This window comes from Rhea pennata, chromosome 20 (genome assembly GCF_028389875.1).
Source record: "Rhea pennata isolate bPtePen1 chromosome 20, bPtePen1.pri, whole genome shotgun sequence".
Classification (NCBI taxonomy): domain Eukaryota; kingdom Metazoa; phylum Chordata; class Aves; order Rheiformes; family Rheidae; genus Rhea; species Rhea pennata.
Window position 1 is genome coordinate 2094231 of NC_084682.1, and position 17722 is coordinate 2111952.

General features: G+C 55.1%; 1 protein-coding gene across 1 annotated transcript; it reads right to left on the minus strand.

The window, feature by feature from the left end:
- Window positions 1-2: 2 nt before the first annotated feature.
- Window positions 3-16204, minus strand: DUSP14 (dual specificity phosphatase 14). Its single transcript, XM_062592261.1, has 3 exons — window positions 16074-16204; window positions 3861-3960; window positions 3-2105 (listed from the first exon to the last, which is right to left on the minus strand). The coding sequence occupies exon 3, from the start codon at window positions 1985-1987 to the stop codon at window positions 1391-1393; it is 597 nt and encodes a 198-aa protein (XP_062448245.1). The 5' UTR covers window positions 1988-2105; window positions 3861-3960; window positions 16074-16204; the 3' UTR covers window positions 3-1390.
- Window positions 16205-17722: the final 1518 nt, after the last annotated feature.

Sequence of the window (17722 nt, forward strand, 5' to 3'; positions counted from 1 at the left end):
TGTTCTTGTTTAATCTTTATTTTTTTTTACAAGTGTAGAATCTCATTTAAATCAGATATCTATCTCAGCATCCAGCAATCTGTATTCCTCCTTCAGAGATGCAGCAAAGGACAGAAATGTCTCATCGGGGAACTTAACTTGCTTTGTCCTGGTGGTGGTCCAGTTACATGCTTTAACGAAACTAGTATCCTCCCATCTGCAAGGGAGTGAACAACACTCAGGATCCAGCTGCTACACCACTGAAAGACTTCTCCCACTTCTCAAGCTGCAATCTTTCTCATCGTAAACAAAACAAGGCAAAGCCTTCTCCGTAAAGCCATCTTTGTCCTGGAGGTTGGGTAGATTGCCATTTTGTGAAGAGTAATTCTAGAATGCAACATAACCTTGAGGACATAATGAAGTGATTTAGAAATGGGCTAAGGCAGATCACAACCATACGTAGAGCTAAGTAATCAAGCAGATTTACCTACTTCCAGTTTACTGGTTGATTGAAGATCAGAAAACACAGCTCGGCCCCTTAGGAAGGTGGCCCTACACACAAAGTTTCCTAAATGTTTCTTTGGCTGGCCAGTGCAGGAAAGGCTAACCGCTCACTTGTCTTGATCCATGCTTGGACAAGAGCTCTGTTTACTCTCCACCCACAGAAAACACTAGTATTTTTCAGAAGAGTAAGTGTATTCCAGGACTGTTGCCCTGGCACGGAATGAGTGAAAAAGGACCTTGTATTTATTTGGTTTGAACCATTTAAATTTTACTTTACTTGTGGCCGACATGAACTAACTTCACTCTTCTTTAACTTTTAATACAGATTAAGAACTGACTAAAGATCTCAAACACTATATACTGAGAGTTACTACAGATGTTAAAGAAAACATCAGCACTAGCAACACAACTCTGCACTCCTCCTTTCCTGGCTCTTAGTAAAACCCACTCCGTTAAGAGTAGGGCCTCGTTCGTTCTGTGCTAGCGCCGCTCCCTAGCCACTACAGGATTCTGCAAGGAAGCAAACAAGCTATTAAAGAAATATCCAGACTACTGCATCACAAAGCGTTACTTTGTTCATTAACTCTGCCAAATGCCTTTTAGGCCTTTCCTTGTAGGATACTAGTAAACCCACTAAAAAAAAGAGGAGAGAGGCTTTATGAGAGGAATAAACTTATAAGGAGGCCTCATTCTGCTAAATCAGAGAAATATGGATGGGGGAATCCCTGTAGAGAGAAATGCTTTGAAGGGAATTGTTGGCCTTGCAGGTTAGTGAGGTGAGAATTAACTGAGGTTCCGCTGTATGGTAAAGAACCAAAGTTGGCTGTAGAAAGAGAAGGGAATGTCTCCAGTCTGGTAGACGCAGAACAGCAAGTCCCTTCTGTTGTGCTTCCTGTGTGCAGTCACATTAAATTCCCCAGTAAGGCATCAGGGGTCTCCTCTCTCTCTCATAAACGTCTGGGATGATGCCATATGGTGTCTGTACCATTTTAACCGTCGTCTTCCCAAAGAGCTTCCTCTCGTAGTCTATCAGTTGCCTCCAGAAGCCCACGTTGGGGCGTATAACGGGACGTCTTGATTTGACCCAGTTGTAAGCCTCAAACAGGGACACCTTGTGGTACTTCATCAGATAGGCGATGCACAGGGTGGCCGACCTGCTTACACCAGCTGCACAATGGACTAAGGTGGCCCCGTGCTTCCGTGCCACGCTGTTTATCTTGTCAGCGACACTGTCGAAGTACAGGGAGATGGGGGCATTGGGCATATCGGCCAAAGGCACTTTCACGTATTCAAACTGGGGCCAGTTAAAGTTGGGAATCTCAATGGTAGCATTGATTATGCAAGTGATTCCCCGGGACAGGAGCAGGTGCCGATTGGAGGCGACGCTGCCCCTGCTCAGGTACAGTGAGGGGGTGATTTGGGCAATGCCCCCAAGGGCACCTTCAGAAAGCATTCGTGGAGCCATCAGAGTTCTCGGTAAGGAGTTGTGGCTTCTGGAGGTCATGGAGGATCTTGGCACTCACGCTTCCATTATGGGAAGAGATCCAACGTGATCTTCAGCCAAGGGAAGGATTGTCTGGCTTGGTGGTGCTAGAACCGCAAGAGCTTCCTCCACTTGGTCACTGCAAAAGACAAGCAACACCACATGAGCAGGGTAGCTGTCCCATGAGACCTCATCTATGTAAGAGGAAAGGAAGCTCAACTCTCCCTGCTGTGGCCTGGACAACCTCTGCTGGCAAACCTCTGTAGGATAAGGCTGTTCTAAGTTTGTACAATGCTTTTTACCATGGGGCCCCCAGGTCCTGCCTAGTCAGATATTAACAAAAAGTCTCTCAGTGTTAGTAGCTCCAATTACTTGTCAGGGGCTTAAGCAGCCTATTGGTGGACCTGGACAGTATGTTTCCTGGGTTAGCATATGGAAGATTAGTTTGTTTTTTTTCTTTGTTTTCAAAAGAAGCAACTTTACAATTGACTGGAGTTCAAAGGGATGGTGAGAAGCATCTCAGGTTGGATACAGATGCCAACAATTTAGAATCCCCTGCCCTCTCCCCAGTGCTATCCCCCTCCCTTATTAGACACACGAAAGTCCCTGCCAAAGCACATAAACATAAGAAAGATGCTCATTAGAAAAGGCAGTGAATCATGTCCATCTAGATCAGTAATCAGCCCTCATCTAGGCTGGGGAACTGTGGAAACAATGACCTGGTTATGTCAGAAGCTGAGAGTAAAACCAAAGCAGAGGCAGGGACAAGGGAAGCTCTCTTCCTGCTGCTTTACAGACTGATTAATGTTTTGGAGAAAGGAAGACTCTATAAAGGCTTAGGTTCTGCTGTTTGAGCCACCCATCCCTGGCTACCTCTACCATGGACCCCAGGAAGGACAAGATCAGGGCATTCCTTTTATTTCAATAGCTACATTTTTAAAAAAAGAAAAGAAGGCAAAAGAAGTTAAACACTTGCTTTTATTCCCCCCATTTCTTTAGATCTTTTCTAAAGTCAGTGGAGAAGCCACAAGCAAGGGGACAAGCCCAGGAGTGTTAGTGGTTTGCACGTCATCTTTACCTAAGCCTTCTCCAGCAGGAGACTGGCCCTTGGAGGGGCTCCTGTCTGCATGAGATGGGGAGTTACTGCTCTGTCTCCCAGGTATGTATGTCTGAGCCCACCAGAGGTGATACTGGGCCCCAGGCAGAGGCGATATGGGCAATGCTTAGCAGCTTGCTACCTATGCAGCTGCTTGGGCGAGAGGGTGTCCTGTTCCTCCTGCAGTTAACTGCCTGCCTTGGAGACAGCCCTCCATCCCCAGTGTTTGCTGTTGCCCAGGGGGTGATGCTGGACATGGAAACGTGTGGGTTATATCCAACATACTACCCATCCCATGTTTCCTAGGGAAGACCTCTTTGGGGCAGGAGCAACCTAGACCCTCTGAAAGGGCTGAAATACTCTTGACTACAGTTTCCCCCAACCTTGACGCAATTGCCGAGTGGTCTGTCTCTGCTGAGTGCTCTGGGAATGGCTGGTAGGTCTCAGCAGCAGCTGGTAATGCTGCCAGCAGGTTTTTGGCCTGTATTTGCAGTATAGTAACTTAACGAGCACAGCATGGTCTCCTACGTGCCTTCTCTATCAGCAGCCACCTGAGCTGCTCCTGAAAACATGGGCCCAAAGTGCCAGGACTGCAGGAGTTTGCACCCCTCCATGAAGATGTTTGCTATAGCCATGAGTGCTGAGCACCTCCTCTAGATTCCTCTGCTGCAGTCACCCAGCTGGAGCAGCAATGGAAGTAATGTTTTTTCCAAAGGAACAAAATCCTTTGATTAAGCAGGGGAAATCCATGCTCAAATATCTATTACTACTGACAATGCAAAGAACTTGGACACTCACACTCAGTAACAAACTGCGCTGCTCCCAATCACCTGACAAGCACACAGATACTGCGTACTGCTGAAGCTGGAATGTCTCACACAACGTGTCCAACACCGACCTGGAAAGAGAAAAGAGCATTGATTTTCATTAGGCTCTGTCCTGAATCCAAATAGGACACAAGGCAGTCCCCTCCTCCAAGGTACGCTTATGGCATGCTCTGTGCCATCGCCCTTGGCCAGGACAGCGGGTGCCGAAGGGCGGCGAGCAGGGGAGGGTTGGGGAAAGGACTTGCACTCCCCTATGATACTCGTTTAACAATGAAGAAAACTGCAGCCAGCTCTGCGCAGGGAGCACTCAGGCAATCCAGAGCCAAGCAATGCCAGGTGCTGAACCTGCCTTTTACTACTGGGGTAAGACTGAGCAAAGAGCAGTGAATTGCTGCCTGGGCCTGGGCCAACGGCTGTGTTCCTGTGCTCTCTACTGCCACGGGAGAGTCGCTGAAACGAACAGTTTTGGGCAGGTGATGTGGCAGAGGGTCCCCGGAGCTGCGACGGCTCGGCAGGGCAGGCTGTGCACCGCGGCGCAGCGAGCAAAGCCGCGGTGTGGTGCGGGGCCGCTCCGAGGCAGGGCGGGCTGAGGAGGCACCGGTGGGGCGCAGGAGCTGAGATGATGAGATGAGCCGGCCGGCCGGAGGCAAAACAACAAACCCAAACAGGATTTTTAACTCTGCGCCTCCCTTAAGGAGGGCTGGGAAACATCAGCACGCCGGGCGACCTGCAAACGCGCTGCTGGGCTGCAAGAGGGCGGCAGGTAACTGCTGCAGCATGTTGCCCCGGCTGCTGGCCAAGAGCCCGCTGTGCGGACGGCGCTGCGTGGACGCCCACCACCTGCCCAGAGCCAGCAAGGGCAGGGCCGCTGCTGGCTCTCCCGATGCTGGGCGTGACAAGGGAGGACCCTGTCCGTCAGCCTAAGTGTTGCCTTTTAAAAGTGCTGAATCCGAGGTCTTTGTTTGCTCAGTTATTTAGTCTTAGCTCAGCTTTCATTATGGGAAATTAGCCAGCAAATTACCTCCCTGCTTCCTTGATGTCATCTGCGTTTGGATGACGCTCTCTTGAGCAGATCTGCTGTTGCCTGGGTTGAAGACCGAAGTCCATGAGCCCAATGCTCAGACCAGGATATTTTTGAGAGGCTCAAGTATGAATGAGAATTTGCCTTTTACTAGAAATCAGTGGGACCAGGCAACAAGTTCCTCCTCCATCATCACAGCTTTAGAGAGACCATAGATGGTCATAGATGCCCAAACTGAAATGTCACCCAAGTCCTAGCGGTAGCATGGACCATGCAGCCTAGAACCAGCAGGATGATCTGGGTTATCTTTCCTTGGCAAACAGGAGGACAGTCTTCACAGGTCTCCTGCAAAAGCCCCCGAGCCTGGCTGCAGGACTCGCCACCGCTTCTGCAAGCTCCAGAATGGAGGCTTGTTGCGCTCGGTCTAACCGAATGGCAACGTGGAGGAAGCAAGCCTTGCCCAGCCTGGCAGCTCCTGGAGGCAGGGTGGGAACTGGCAGGAGAGCTCGGCTGCTCGAGCACCTTAGTCAGCCTCCTTCAGTACCTAATGCCAGCTCCTACTTGATTCACAGGTAATAACCAACAGATCAGAGGAGAAGGGAGGCTTTCGTTACATGGGCAGTCCTCCTCTTGCCCCATGGACGAGGTGTCACCAATGAGAGCAGCTCCTTCCAGCAGAGCACTGAGAGCAGCACTGCCTGCTCCAGTGCTTCTGCAGTGGAAACATCCCTGCCTTCCCCACATCCTTGCCACTGTTTAGGATGGACAGTTCAAACAAAAATTCCTTTGCACTTCTCAGACTGCAGCCAGCTGCCCTGGGCTTTGTGCTGGTGAAGTCGGCCTCTCCTCCTCCCTGCCCGAGGGGATGCAGCTCGCTGTCTGAGGTGTCCCTGGCACATGAGGGTCCCAAAGTCCCAGAGCCAGCTCTGAACAACCTTCACCTCCAGTACAGCACTGAATATGCTGCACAGCTTTGACGTAATCTTGCTCTCCTCTGCTCTGTGCCAGGCTATTTCATTTTCTCCGGTACTGTGCGTTGTTCCTCCTCAGCCCAAGAGTTAATATTTTGACTAAAGATCAGATCTTATGTGCCAAAAGCCAGTGAAGAGGAAATGCGAACCTTTCAGTCTTAAATGTGAAGGTGGAAGCTCTGGATCTTTTCAGAGGTGAGCGCACACATTTGCATTTCAGAAGAGAGGCTGTGACAGCTCACCTGGCCATGCTCGAACCCTTGCCAGTGCACTCACCTCTGCAGGTCAGGGCCCTGGGCCTTGGTGCCTCTGGGCACCAAGCACTGGAGCAGTGTCCTGGCCGCGCACCCATGGAGAGATGGCTTTGCTAATGAAGTCAGTCTCATTAGCAAGAACTGCAACAACAGCAAGCAGCCGTGGGAGCAGCGCTGCTGCTGTTGGCCTGCGCTGGACACCAAGCCACAGCCCAGAGAAACCTGTGCCTGCCCAGGACCTGCACAGCCAGCAGCCTGTGCCATCCACACAGCTTGGGCTCCTAACTCTGACGGCAAAGACCGGGGCAGTCAGATCCCTGCCTGCTGCCCCGGTTGCAGCATCTGCCCCTGTGTAGCTCTCAGCACAGTGCTGGCTCAGCTGCACACCCAGCCCCACGCACACAGCGCTACGCCTCATCTCAGGCTGCTCCCCACGAGGGGTTCGGAGCATTCCTGCTCCGTGGCGGTTTGGGAAGGGCTCTGCCTGTTTGCAGGTAGCAACTTATTCTGACATTTGCATGTGACAGGCTGGGCTTGCTCTGCAGACTCTGCAGCCGCCAGGCTTGCAGGAAGCTGCCTGCACACAGCATGCAGCCCTGTTCCCGAGCAGCCCTAGCCACTCACCCGAGGTGCCATCTTACAGGCAGCCTAAATGTACGCTCAGCTGGCTGAGCAGCTTTCTACTACTGGTGATGGTGCTCTCACAGGGCCTGCAGGCACACTGGGGAAGCCCAGGAAGAGAGGAGCAACACAAAATACGTGCATATCAGTCCCACTTTGCTTTGCTGCTGGCTGCAATGGAGGGAAAGGGCAGATGTTGGGTCTAGCTGGGAATGCAGCCTCCAAATGAGGGTTCCCCATATCCCCACTACGTGCACTTCTCGGAGCTGCACTTCAGCAGCTCCAAGTCGCTGACGCCAGGCAGCACTGCCTCTCTTTGAACTACAGCAGCTTCGTCCAGGAAGAGTTAACGTTTTGGAGAGGGTATCGTTATGTAAGAGGGAGATAAGGCTGCTGCGAGTGGTCAGATCAAATGCCTGCGGGGCTGAGGATGCTGCCTGGCAGTGGCAGGAGCAGGTGCTGAGGGAAGGCAGCTAAGAAGCAGGGAACGGTGAGCACGGCCCCTGTTTCATAGCTCTCACACAGTAGGCACTGGTAGGGATGCCGCTGCCTGTAACATACTGTCTCAGGCATGTGACAGAGCCGCGCTCCTCCTGCCTACACAAACCAAGCTGAACATCTGCTGTCTTGCAGGGAGCCTGAAATGAAAGCGGCCTCGTCTGGCTCGGATGGCAGAGGCCGTGTGTTTGGTGCAGCAGCTTCAGCTGATGATTAGAAGCTGCCACCATGCGCGCAGGTTTGTGTCTTTACCCAGCCTGACAGCTGGACCTTTGTGCAATGCTTCTGCCTGGCCCCAGCCCCCTTCAGAACAACGGCTTTCCCTAAAAGGTGCTTTGCAATCCCACAAAACGCTATTTGCTCCTGTTAACAAGCCCAATTTATTCTGCCATCTTCCCTCTGTAAGCTAACACTGTTGCTCTGAATGCAGGATTTCCCATTATTGCACTGGAAGAGAAAGAGTAAAAAAACCTCTTTCCAACCACTGCTACAGGCAAAAAAATAGAAGAATAGTTGAAGATCAGATGAGCCAAGTACACAGCCCTGCCTTTGTCTGTGCCACCTGTGGTACCTATGAAGAATAGCAGCAAAACAGAGCAGCACAGCGGCAAACATACTCTGAGCACTGGCGCCGGGAGAGGCCTCGGCTGCACGTTCAGCTGCGCGTTGGCCTGTGCCACGCAAAGCCCCGAGACAGAAGAGCAGCACAGAGTCAGCTTGCCCCGCCTCATGTGAAACAAGCATCTCCTTCCCTTTCCTCTTGGGTTGAGTTTCTGCACGGCTGCATAGGTTGGGGGTATCACATGAGCCTACAGTCACTGTGCATACTTGCTGCGTGCAAGCGGTCAGACCGCACAGTCGGGCCTTCAAGCCACAAGTGCCATGAAAATCACCTAACTGATACTTCCCATTGCCTCTCCTGTTGCTGGTGGCCTTTTCCTGATCAAGTGCCATGCTGACACAGCTCCCGGCCACCGGAAGAGCCAAGCTGGACAGGGGTCCCCAGCAAACAAAGCCGTGCTCTCCAACTTGCTACGGCCTGTGCCCCCAGTCCCCCATGCCAGCGCTGCTCCCTGTGAGTCAGGTACCCTCTGCACCGGCAGGCACGCTGCAGGCCCGCGCGTGCTCTCGCTGTGCGCACCGGAGTGCCATGCCTTTCTGCACCCACCCGGCAAGACAGCATTAACAGAGGCACGCTGGGGCTGTGCTGCTGGCTGGCAAGAACTGAGGCGGGGGAGGAGGAGGGGTTCTAAATAAGCAGACAAAAATCTGCTTCTGAATGGAAGAACAACCTCAGGGTGCTGTTTGGTCCTTGGGGCTGACCAGCTGGTGATCTGGTAGTACCCAGGTGTCTCTGCCATCACATTCTCATTTGCTGATCTGATCCACTTAATTGATTAATTAACCTTGCAGTAGCTCTGACCCACAGCTAGTCCCCTCCTAGACTCTGCCTTGGTCTTCCCCATCTATGGAGACCAGCTGCTGCTGCATGCTCATCTCCCTGGGCTACCATGTTCCCTGACCACTACTGGTGGTGCCACAGATGGTGGGGGGCTCCCTTGGGTAGCCAGGGGTCCCCAGGTTCCTCAGCCCTGGAGGCATGAGGTCCTTGGCCCCAGTGACATGGAGGCCATGCCCCATGGGACCAGTGCAGCCTCCTTTCTCCCATGGAGGTTGATGGGTTCTGCCCTTTGCCTCATCTGCATAATTAGGGGTAGGGGAAGTGAGCAGCTAATTACAGGCTGGAGGTGACTCTGATCTTCAAAACCTCCAGGTTCTTTCTATGTAGCTCCCAGTCAGCTCTGTCCCTGGGTGTGAGCCTACGATAAAGGAGTAATACTTCTCCAGCACGTACCATGGCAGGGACATTACTTCTGCCTTACTGCTGTCATGGGGCTGGAGCTCCCCACCAGAAGAGCAACTGTGCTGCAGACTCACAGCTCAAAGTTGGTTCTGCTCTGGTAAGTCCCACTGCCTTGCATCAGGTACTGTGAATGTTTTTGCTGTATCTAAAGTCAAAGCTGTAGAGTTTCACTTGCAGTTGGGTTGGCCAAGAGGACTAATGTGCTAGAGGAGATGCCTGTGGTAGTTGTTCTCTTTAGGGCTGAGCTTGATGTGCATCTTTCCAGGGCTGGTTAGCCAGTGCAGTTTGCCATTGCCTTTTATCTGAGCTACGCTGGGTTGCCTGACATCAGAGTGGCCCCTCTCTAAACAAGGGGATTTCCAAAAGCAAAAGATAATAATATTTATACAGTGGTTTGTGTATTGGGTGTTCCAGTCCCTCAGAAAGGTTGCTGCTCGCTCTTCTGTTTCACATCTTGCGATAGCTGGTTTTTATTCCTCTAGCTCTGTTTCCCAGAAATAGTTATGTTAATAAAGGCTGAAATTCCCAAAGGAAAGCATTCCTGGCTTGGATCTCCTTTAAAAGGCCTGAAAATACCTCTTAAAAAGCTCCAAAAATCTAGGCAAACAGGCAGATATTATTGTTAAATACGCTGTAATCTCTATTGCTTGTCAGTCTTTGAACAATGTGTTGGCAAGTCTGCACTTGTCTCTTATTCAGGTACTGTTATTTTGGGGGCTTATCTTGCAGTCAGAATTGAGATGCTGGTTTGTACAGCAACGTGACCAGCACCTGGCAGAGGTGAGAGCATCTCTAGGCTCTTCTCTCCCTTGGCTGCAGGAAACTCTGCAAGGGTGTGACTCAGTAGCCAAATCACCTGGCCAGCGCACATGGCTGGGTGGTGCTGTGGGAGAACTGGGAATCTGCAGAGCAGCTGTAGACTGCAGGACCTGAGAGGTACCCTAACAAACTTAGTGCATGGGGAGGAACAGGAAAACCTAGAACACTGCTCTCCAGAAAAAGCAGAGAAACTGAAGCCCCTGGTTTCTTTCTTAGAGCATCATCTGGGATTCGAAGCAGGTTTGTGGGCTGGGTATAGGAAATGTCAGTACTGAAGCAAACCTTCTCCTTCCCAGGAGAGGTGAAGTTATTCATTTTAGAGATGACAAATGTTCTTTAATGTTGCAGTAAAGAGAAGAGTCAATATTGCAGGCACTGAATGAACGAGCCTGCTCAGGGCTCTTCATAGCCAGGCTGAGCAGCAAATTGCTACAGAAATGGTCTTGCAGAATGACATTAAAACACATTTCAATAGAGCATAAACTGCAGTTGTTCTCAGGGTCAGGTCTTGCTTGTACTGAGTCCAGGGGAGTTTAGATTTGGCTTGAGGCCTTCAGCCAGGCCTGGCTTTCCTGGGTGTTACAGTAGTGACTGCTGCTCACTCTGTAGAGCTGAGGGGATGTGTCAAAACCACCAGCTTCCTGCTCCTTTTCCAGTCTCTCCACCAGTGGTTTGCTCTGCTGGAGCTCTTTGCTTTGCTGTTTTTGGATATGGTTGGATGTGTTACACAGATTCCTTTCAGGAGGGTGACTGGAGCCATTGGCACATGATACAGGAGAAAAAGCAGTTTTGCTTTGAAATGGAAAAGAGGAATGGGAAACAGGACTAAGCGGTGGAGTAACTGGGGGTATGATGCCTGCTGCCTCGGCTCTACCTTATGCCTTTAACCAAACCCTTTTCTGACTATGTTCAGTCTTTTTAAGCAAGTAGAGAAGTGTGGCTATCAGATGTCAAATCAAGATCATAATCTGTTTCCCCAAAGCTTTGAGCAGGCTTGGCTGCTTGTACAGCACCAAGAACTGCCAGGTCCCCAGTACTTGCAAAAACACAGCAGTATTTTCCCAAAGGGGCAGTATTTTAGTTTCAGGGTTAGGGTTAGTTTCAAGCGTGACTATTCCTTATGTGAGAAACTCGAAAGTAGGCTGCAGAAGGTCCCAGGCTTATCATTGCTCAGTGACCCCAGATCAGATGGGCTCAGTCTACAAGCATGATGCTCTATTTCTCTCAGTGCAGTGTTACCTCCTCCACACACCTGAAACTCAGGTTGCTCCTGTGACCTGAGCCAGCTCTCTCTAGGCTACAGGGCTGATGAACCCTAATTAGCCCACCCCAGACTGCTGCGACACCCCCTTAGGAGGGGTGGCAGCAGACACCTGTGTCGCGGCTAGTCTCCCCTCTGTGGGCGCTGACTGCAGCCAGGCCGCGAGGGCTGAGAGCAACGCGGGGCTCTGCGCAGACTGGCTCAGCCTGTGGTGGTGTGGATAAGGACAGGAGCATGGTGCACCCCGGCTACTTTACAGACCATTGGGGGCTTTAAGCAACTTCTAGATCAGTCTAATGAGCCTAGCTGATGAGCTCTTAAATGCCTAGCAGTGCTTCATCAGCCTGTTATAACTTAGAGAAGCCAGCTCCCTGCGTCATGAGCCAAAGCCATCAGTGAGCAAACCCAGCAGGTATGTCCGGTGACCCACGGTCTCCTGCTTGCTGACAGCCAGGACATGGCACATATCTCCCCGGCTGTGGAGTGCCCTGCAGGAGAGGGGAGGAAGGATTTACCATCAGCAGTTAGATGTGACTCAACAAGACAGGAGGACAACAGATGAGCTGGAAGTGGGGCAGGAGGCAAGGCAGGGCAGTAGTTAGCTAAGCTTATCCAGCAAGGCACATTTGTGCAGCCTGGCTCCTTTATCTGCTCTTCTCTCGGCACCAAAGGAGCAGAAAATGGGGTGGCTGAGGTTTTTGGAAGGAACTAGGCGAAGGGTTGTTATGTGGACCATCAGTCGCGGTCCTGGCTGACTGCTCTCCCCCTGCCTGCGTGGCTCTCGCAGGCGCGGAGAGGCAGCTCCGCAGCAGCTTTATTCATGCTACTATTTCCTCCCCGAGCCTAGCGGAGCCTGCCCACGGGCATGCTACGCGCTCCCTGCCGTGCAGCCGCCCCCTCCTCGCCTTTGTGGAGCGGGAACAGTCAAGGCTGCTTCCTCTCCGCTTGACAGCTGGATCCTGCCAGCTGCTAACAAAAACCCCTCGCCACGGGGGCACCCCGCAGGCATCGCACGGTGGCAGGGAAAGGCCTGAAATGGGGAGCAGGAGCCCGCTGAGATTTATAAACTCCTGAATGATATGGCCACTCTGCTCTGGGGACAAGCCCCCCTCAGCAAATAGCACAAGGATTTTATGCAAGGGAAAAGGAAAAAAAAAAAAACTTTTTCTAAAGCATTTTTTTTTGGAGCTGCTGGCTCCTGGCCTGCTCTCCTGCACTAACACGCTGTGCTCTGTGTGTCAGTAGCTTGAGAGAGCAGCAGGGTGGCACAGGGCTAGCCTGCAGGACCAGCTGCATCTCACTTAAACTTGGGTTAGGTGCATCAAATGCTCTGGAAAACCAGCATTAAGCCTTGGGGAGGCACAAGCTGGCCCTATAGCTATGTGCAGTGTCAGTCCTGCAGTCAGTTGAACACCAGTGACCGTTTCTGAACTCGCTGCTCTCAAAGCAAGTAGAGACTTGGTCTTTTCTGAAGTGCTAAACTTTAGTTTCGTGTTGGTCAATGGCACCTGGATTGCAGGAGGATGTGGAAAAGCTCTGCTGCTCCATCCTTGCTCCCTGCAGTCCGCACTCTGTTTTCCAGTCTGTGTGCGACCCCATGCAGGTAACCAGGGGACCTGCATGGGGAGGGGCCTGGGCTGCACGGAGCAGACCCACAACCTGCTCTGTTTTCTGGGGTGCTGCAAGATGGAGCCTTGTTTTTCTCCTGATGATGTGCCCTGCAGAGTCAGAGCTGATAAAAGGGAGAAGCTTTTCCCCTATTAGTTGAGGAAAGCATGGAGAACTAGCCTGCCAGTGTCTGCTGGGGACCTGAGCTGCTCAGCCTGCACCACAGGGCTGGTGTGGGTTGAGGCTGCAGGTGGTTTTGCCCTGTGTTTACGCAGCAGAGTGGTGCTCTGGGGCAGCCACTTGCGGGCTGCGAGGCTGAGGCCGAGCTCCATCAGTCACCATAAAATCAAAGGCAGCTGCAAATTCCTTGCAACATTCCCTGGAAATTGTCTGGTACTTCCTTCTCGCCCAGACGTTTCCGGGGCTCTGCCAACTGCTGTGTGCTCTAAATACAGCCTTGCTTATCCAGAGGATCTCAAAGGCCTGAAGCCCTCCGCAAACCCGAGTGCGCAGTGGTGGCAGGACTGCCGTCTGGGTGGGCGGCGGGGGCTGAGATCCCTTACCAAGTCCACGCAGCACAGGGCAATAAAAGCAGAAAGCGAGAGCTGAAGCAAAAGCAGAAAGAAACCACGATGGAAATAGGCTAGTTCACAGCACCCGGCCTCCCGCCAGCAGCAGCTGTACGGAATGAGGTCACTTTCTGAGCACATCAATGGGGTTGCTTAGGGTAACAGGAAGGGAGGCTAATTTTAATCAATTAATTGGAAATCAAGTTTACACGCAGCAGCAAATGTTTCCCGTGTAAGCAGCCCAGGGCCAGCGCCCCTCTCATCTCCCGGTGCATAGCTCTCTGTACGCCTGAGGCGTCCCAGACCCGTATTTGTATGGAGAGTCGCTCGCAGAACGGACAGTGAGCGAATTCCAATTTCCTTCATGAATAGGGACTCCTGGCCCCGCGAACTGCTGCTCAAACCTCCCTCCCCTAACAGGAAGGGACGCGCCGCTGCCCTCCGTGCTCCGAGATGGAACGTTTACAAAGGGGGAAAAGTCCCCGTCGTGCCTGGGCCTCCTCCGCAAAGCGCTGTTTGAGAAGCGCCAGGTAACCCAACTCCCCTTCCTCGGCGCGGCAGGACGTGCGGCTCCACCTGTTGCGCCGTCCTGCCGGGAGACCCAAACCTGCTGCGCGGTTATTCTCTGAAGGGGGAGAGTAGCTGGGCGAGAGCTCCGCTTTCGCTTCGGTTCTTGCTTTCTGCTTTTACTGCCCTGCGCTGAAGCACTGCGCGGACTTGGTAAGGCATCGCGGCCCCCGCCGAGAGCAGACCGCGAGCCGTAGTGCTGGAAATCAGAAGTGCCGCGCGTGCCCCCAGCGGCGTTTTCAGGCCTGTGGTGCCTGCGTGCCCAAGGAAGGGTGTGCAGGGAATTCAGCTTCCCCTTTCAGGCTTCGCTCCCAAGCAGCAGGGGACCTGGGGCTGCGATTCAAAGATTTCTCTGCTCTCGGCAAGCGCCAGAACCCTATCTGCTAGATGCTCCTGTTCCTGTTCGCCTTGCGGTCGCTCAGCGTGTCTTTTTTTGAAGTGCTAAATCGGCGTGCATGTGGCGAGGGTTGTGTATTTGGAGATGAAAGGGGCTGGGAGAAGCTTGCCATATATGATTTGAGGCACAAACACCACCCTCTAGGGAAAACCAAGCTGGCATGAGGCCCTGGAAGGAAGGAAGGAAGGAAGGAAGGGGTGGCTGTTTCTGCTCCTTGGGCCCAACACAGCGGTGAGAAGCCAGAAGGCTTCTACCACAACAGCTTCACGCAGAGCACCTTTCGGGTGCCTTTCTTTCCCTCTTCATCCCTGACTCCTACCTGTACCCCCAGGTGTGTGATATGGCTGGTTTCCTGGTACGACACTGATATAGTTGCTCAAACCAGAAGTCTCAGTCTGAGGCTCTCTCTCGCTCTCATATTGGCTTCAATTTTTCTAACCCTCCCCAAAACTTACTTAGCCAGAAGGTTTCCCCCACCACCATCATGCATTTCTGAGCACTAAAATGGTACAAACTCTCCTGCCTTTCCAGTTGTGAAGTTGGAAACAGTTATGGAAGTCAAGTGAGTGACTTTCAAGTGGTGCCAGAGGCAGGAGCAGATCCTTCAGAGTTGAGGCAGTTTGGATGAAATCCCTGGGATTTCTCCTTTGTTTCTGCAGGGGGTGGATGGGATGAGCACAAGACCCTTGTAATCCCTCAGCGGCCGGAAGGACACGCAAAGCTATGCTTTCACCACGTCTAGGCATAAATTGGTTAAAAGCCACCGCTGCTGTTGCTGCCCTCCTGATGTTCACTGGGGTCACTTAGCCAAATCCCAGCAGCAGGTTTCTGCAGGTGGGAACTGGTGCCAGCACTCCCAATTGGGAGAGTTGGGCTTGTGCCGCCTGGGAATCGGCCCCGTGGAGCCGGCGGGTAGGAAGCAAGCAGCGAGCTTGCCCCTGGCCACGCAGGAGCGTCGGCGTGCCCGAAGGTGGATGACAGGCTCTGGGAGCAGGAACGTGTTTCCTGCTAGAGCAGGGACAGCTGATCTAGGGTATCGTAAGGGGAAACGTTCTGTCCGTGCTAATCTCTCCGCCGTTCCCGTGGCGGCAGCGCTGGGGATAAACCGCACTTCCAACGTGCTCTTAGGGCAGCTGTCGATGTTCAGAGCTTCAGGGCTACGTCCCGGCCTCCCGCCGGCCAAGCGCCGGCCGTCGAGGACCGGCGTCGCCCAAAGCAGCCGTTCCGCGGCTGAGTCGAGGACCTGGCGCGCGCGCGCCCGGGCCGCTCTCCGGGCCACCCCGGAGCGAGGGGGCCCGGCGGGACGCGCGCTCCCCCCGCGCCCCGGCCGCCCCCCGCCGGGCCAGGGGGGCTTCGCCCGCCCGTCCCGCAAACCCCGCTGCGCCGCCGCCCTCGCGCCTGCCGGGCTCGCGCCGCGTTTAGCCGCAGAAGCGTGGGTTTGGGGTTCTTCAGCTTTTTTTTTTTTTTTTCCTTTTTTTTTTGGGGGGGGCACCCGCGGGCCCGGCCTGTCCCGAGGCTCCTCCGCCGGGGCGCACGGCGGAGCCCCGGCGGCTCAGCCCGCCGCCTGCCTCCCTCCCTCCCTGCGGCCGCCGGGCCAGGCCGAGGGCCCCGGCCGCGCTCCGGCTTCCCCGCGGCGGCGACTTCCCCGGCGATGGCGACGCGGGGCAGCGCCCCCCCCCCCCCTTCCTCCTCCTCCTCCTCCTCTCGGGCGCGGGTCGCCGCCCCCGCTCTTACCATGGCTCCGCCGCGGCTCCGGGCTCCTTCCCCGGCGTCCCAGCGCGGGCGGGCGGGCGGCGGCTGCGGGACTTTTATCCGCCGGCGCGGCGCGGCGCGGCGAGGCGAGCGGGGCTCCGCGTCCGCGCGCCGCGGCCACCTGATCGCGGCGCTGCCGGGGCCGCCCCGCCCCGCCCCGCCCGCCGTGCGGCCGTTACCAGGCTACGGCTCTGCCCGCGGGCGGCCGGCGCTGGCGCCCGGCCCGCCGTTAAAGGCGCCGCGCCGCGCCCCCTGCGGGCGAGGGGGGGCCCGGGCCTGTGCCCCGGGGGGAAGAGGGAGGGAAGGGACGCGGCAGGATCCGTGTGGGGTCCTGAGGTGGGTGCGCCGTGGGGAGAGGAAGGTGGGGGGGTCCCTGTGGGGTCCTGGGGTGGGTGCGCCGTGGGGAGAGGAAGGTGGGGGGGTCCCTGTGGGGTCCTGAGGTGGGTGCGCCGTGGGGAGAGGAAGGTGGGGGGGTCCCTGTGGGGTCCTGGGGTGGGTGCGCCGTGGGGAGAGGAAGGTGGGGGGGTCCCTGTGGGGTCCTGAGGTGGGTGCGCCGTGGGGAGAGGAAGGTGGGGGGGTCCCTGTGGGGTCCTGAGGTGGGTGCGCCGTGGGGAGAGGAAGGTGGGGGGGTCCCTGTGGGGTCCTGAGGTGGGTGCGCCGTGGGGAGAGGAAGGTGGGGGGGTCAATGTGGGGTCCTGAGGTGGGTGCGCCATGGGGAGAGGAAGGTGGGGGGGTCCCTGTGGGGTCCTGAGGTGGGTGCGCCGTGGGGAGAGGAAGGTGGGGGGGTCCCTGTGGGGTCCTGAGGTGGGTGCGCCGTGGGGAGAGGAAGGTGGTGGGGTTGAGGTCGGTGTCCCATGAGGAGAGAAAGGTGCGGGGTCCGTGTGGGGCTGAGGTGGGTGCCCCACGGGGACATGAAGGTGGTGGGGTTGAGGTGGGTGCCCCGTGGAGAGATGGAGGTGGCAAGATCGATGTGGGACTGAGATGGGTGCCCCAAGGGGATGTGAAGGTGGTGGGGCTGAGGTGGCAGCCCCATGGAGAGATGGAGGTGGTGGGGTCAATGTGGGGCTGAGGTGGGTGCCCCATGGGGGCATGAAGGTGGTGGGATCCATGTGGGACTGAGGTGGGTGCCCCATGAGGGCATGAAGATGGTGGGGTCCCTGTGGGGCTGAGATGGGTGCCCCATGGGGAGGGAGCTGCGCCACGGTTTTGCCCGCGAGCTGATAGGAGTCTGGACTCGGAGCCGTGGGCCTCCACGAGCCGTGGGATGGGGCTGCCAGAAACGAAACATCTGGGGCAGAGGAGCGGAGGCTGCTGCCACCCCACCGGCCCCGAGCCCGGCCAGGGAGGCTCGTCCTGCTCCCGGCGCCTCGGCCGCGGGGCAGGGGAAGAGCCGGGTCGGTGCCGGCGGCGCGTTCCCGGCGGCGCTGGGCTCTCGTGACACCAGCCAGCCTGCGTCTCCCGGCCACGCGCACGCGGAGGCAGGCAGCAACGTGCCTCTGCTTTTAACCCCCTGCCTGCTGACGCCGTGCCGGCAGCCTCCGGAGCATCGCCGGCCTGGCCCGGTTTTGTTTGATTTCTTTTTTGTCACACGTTTGGACCAAAATAGCAAAATCGCTAATAGGAAGCTTCCC

Excerpts from the sequence above, each read along its gene's own strand:
- DUSP14 (XM_062592261.1), bottom strand. The coding sequence starts at position 1,987 with ATGACCTCCAGAAGCCACAACTCCTTACCGAGAACTCTGATGGCTCCA.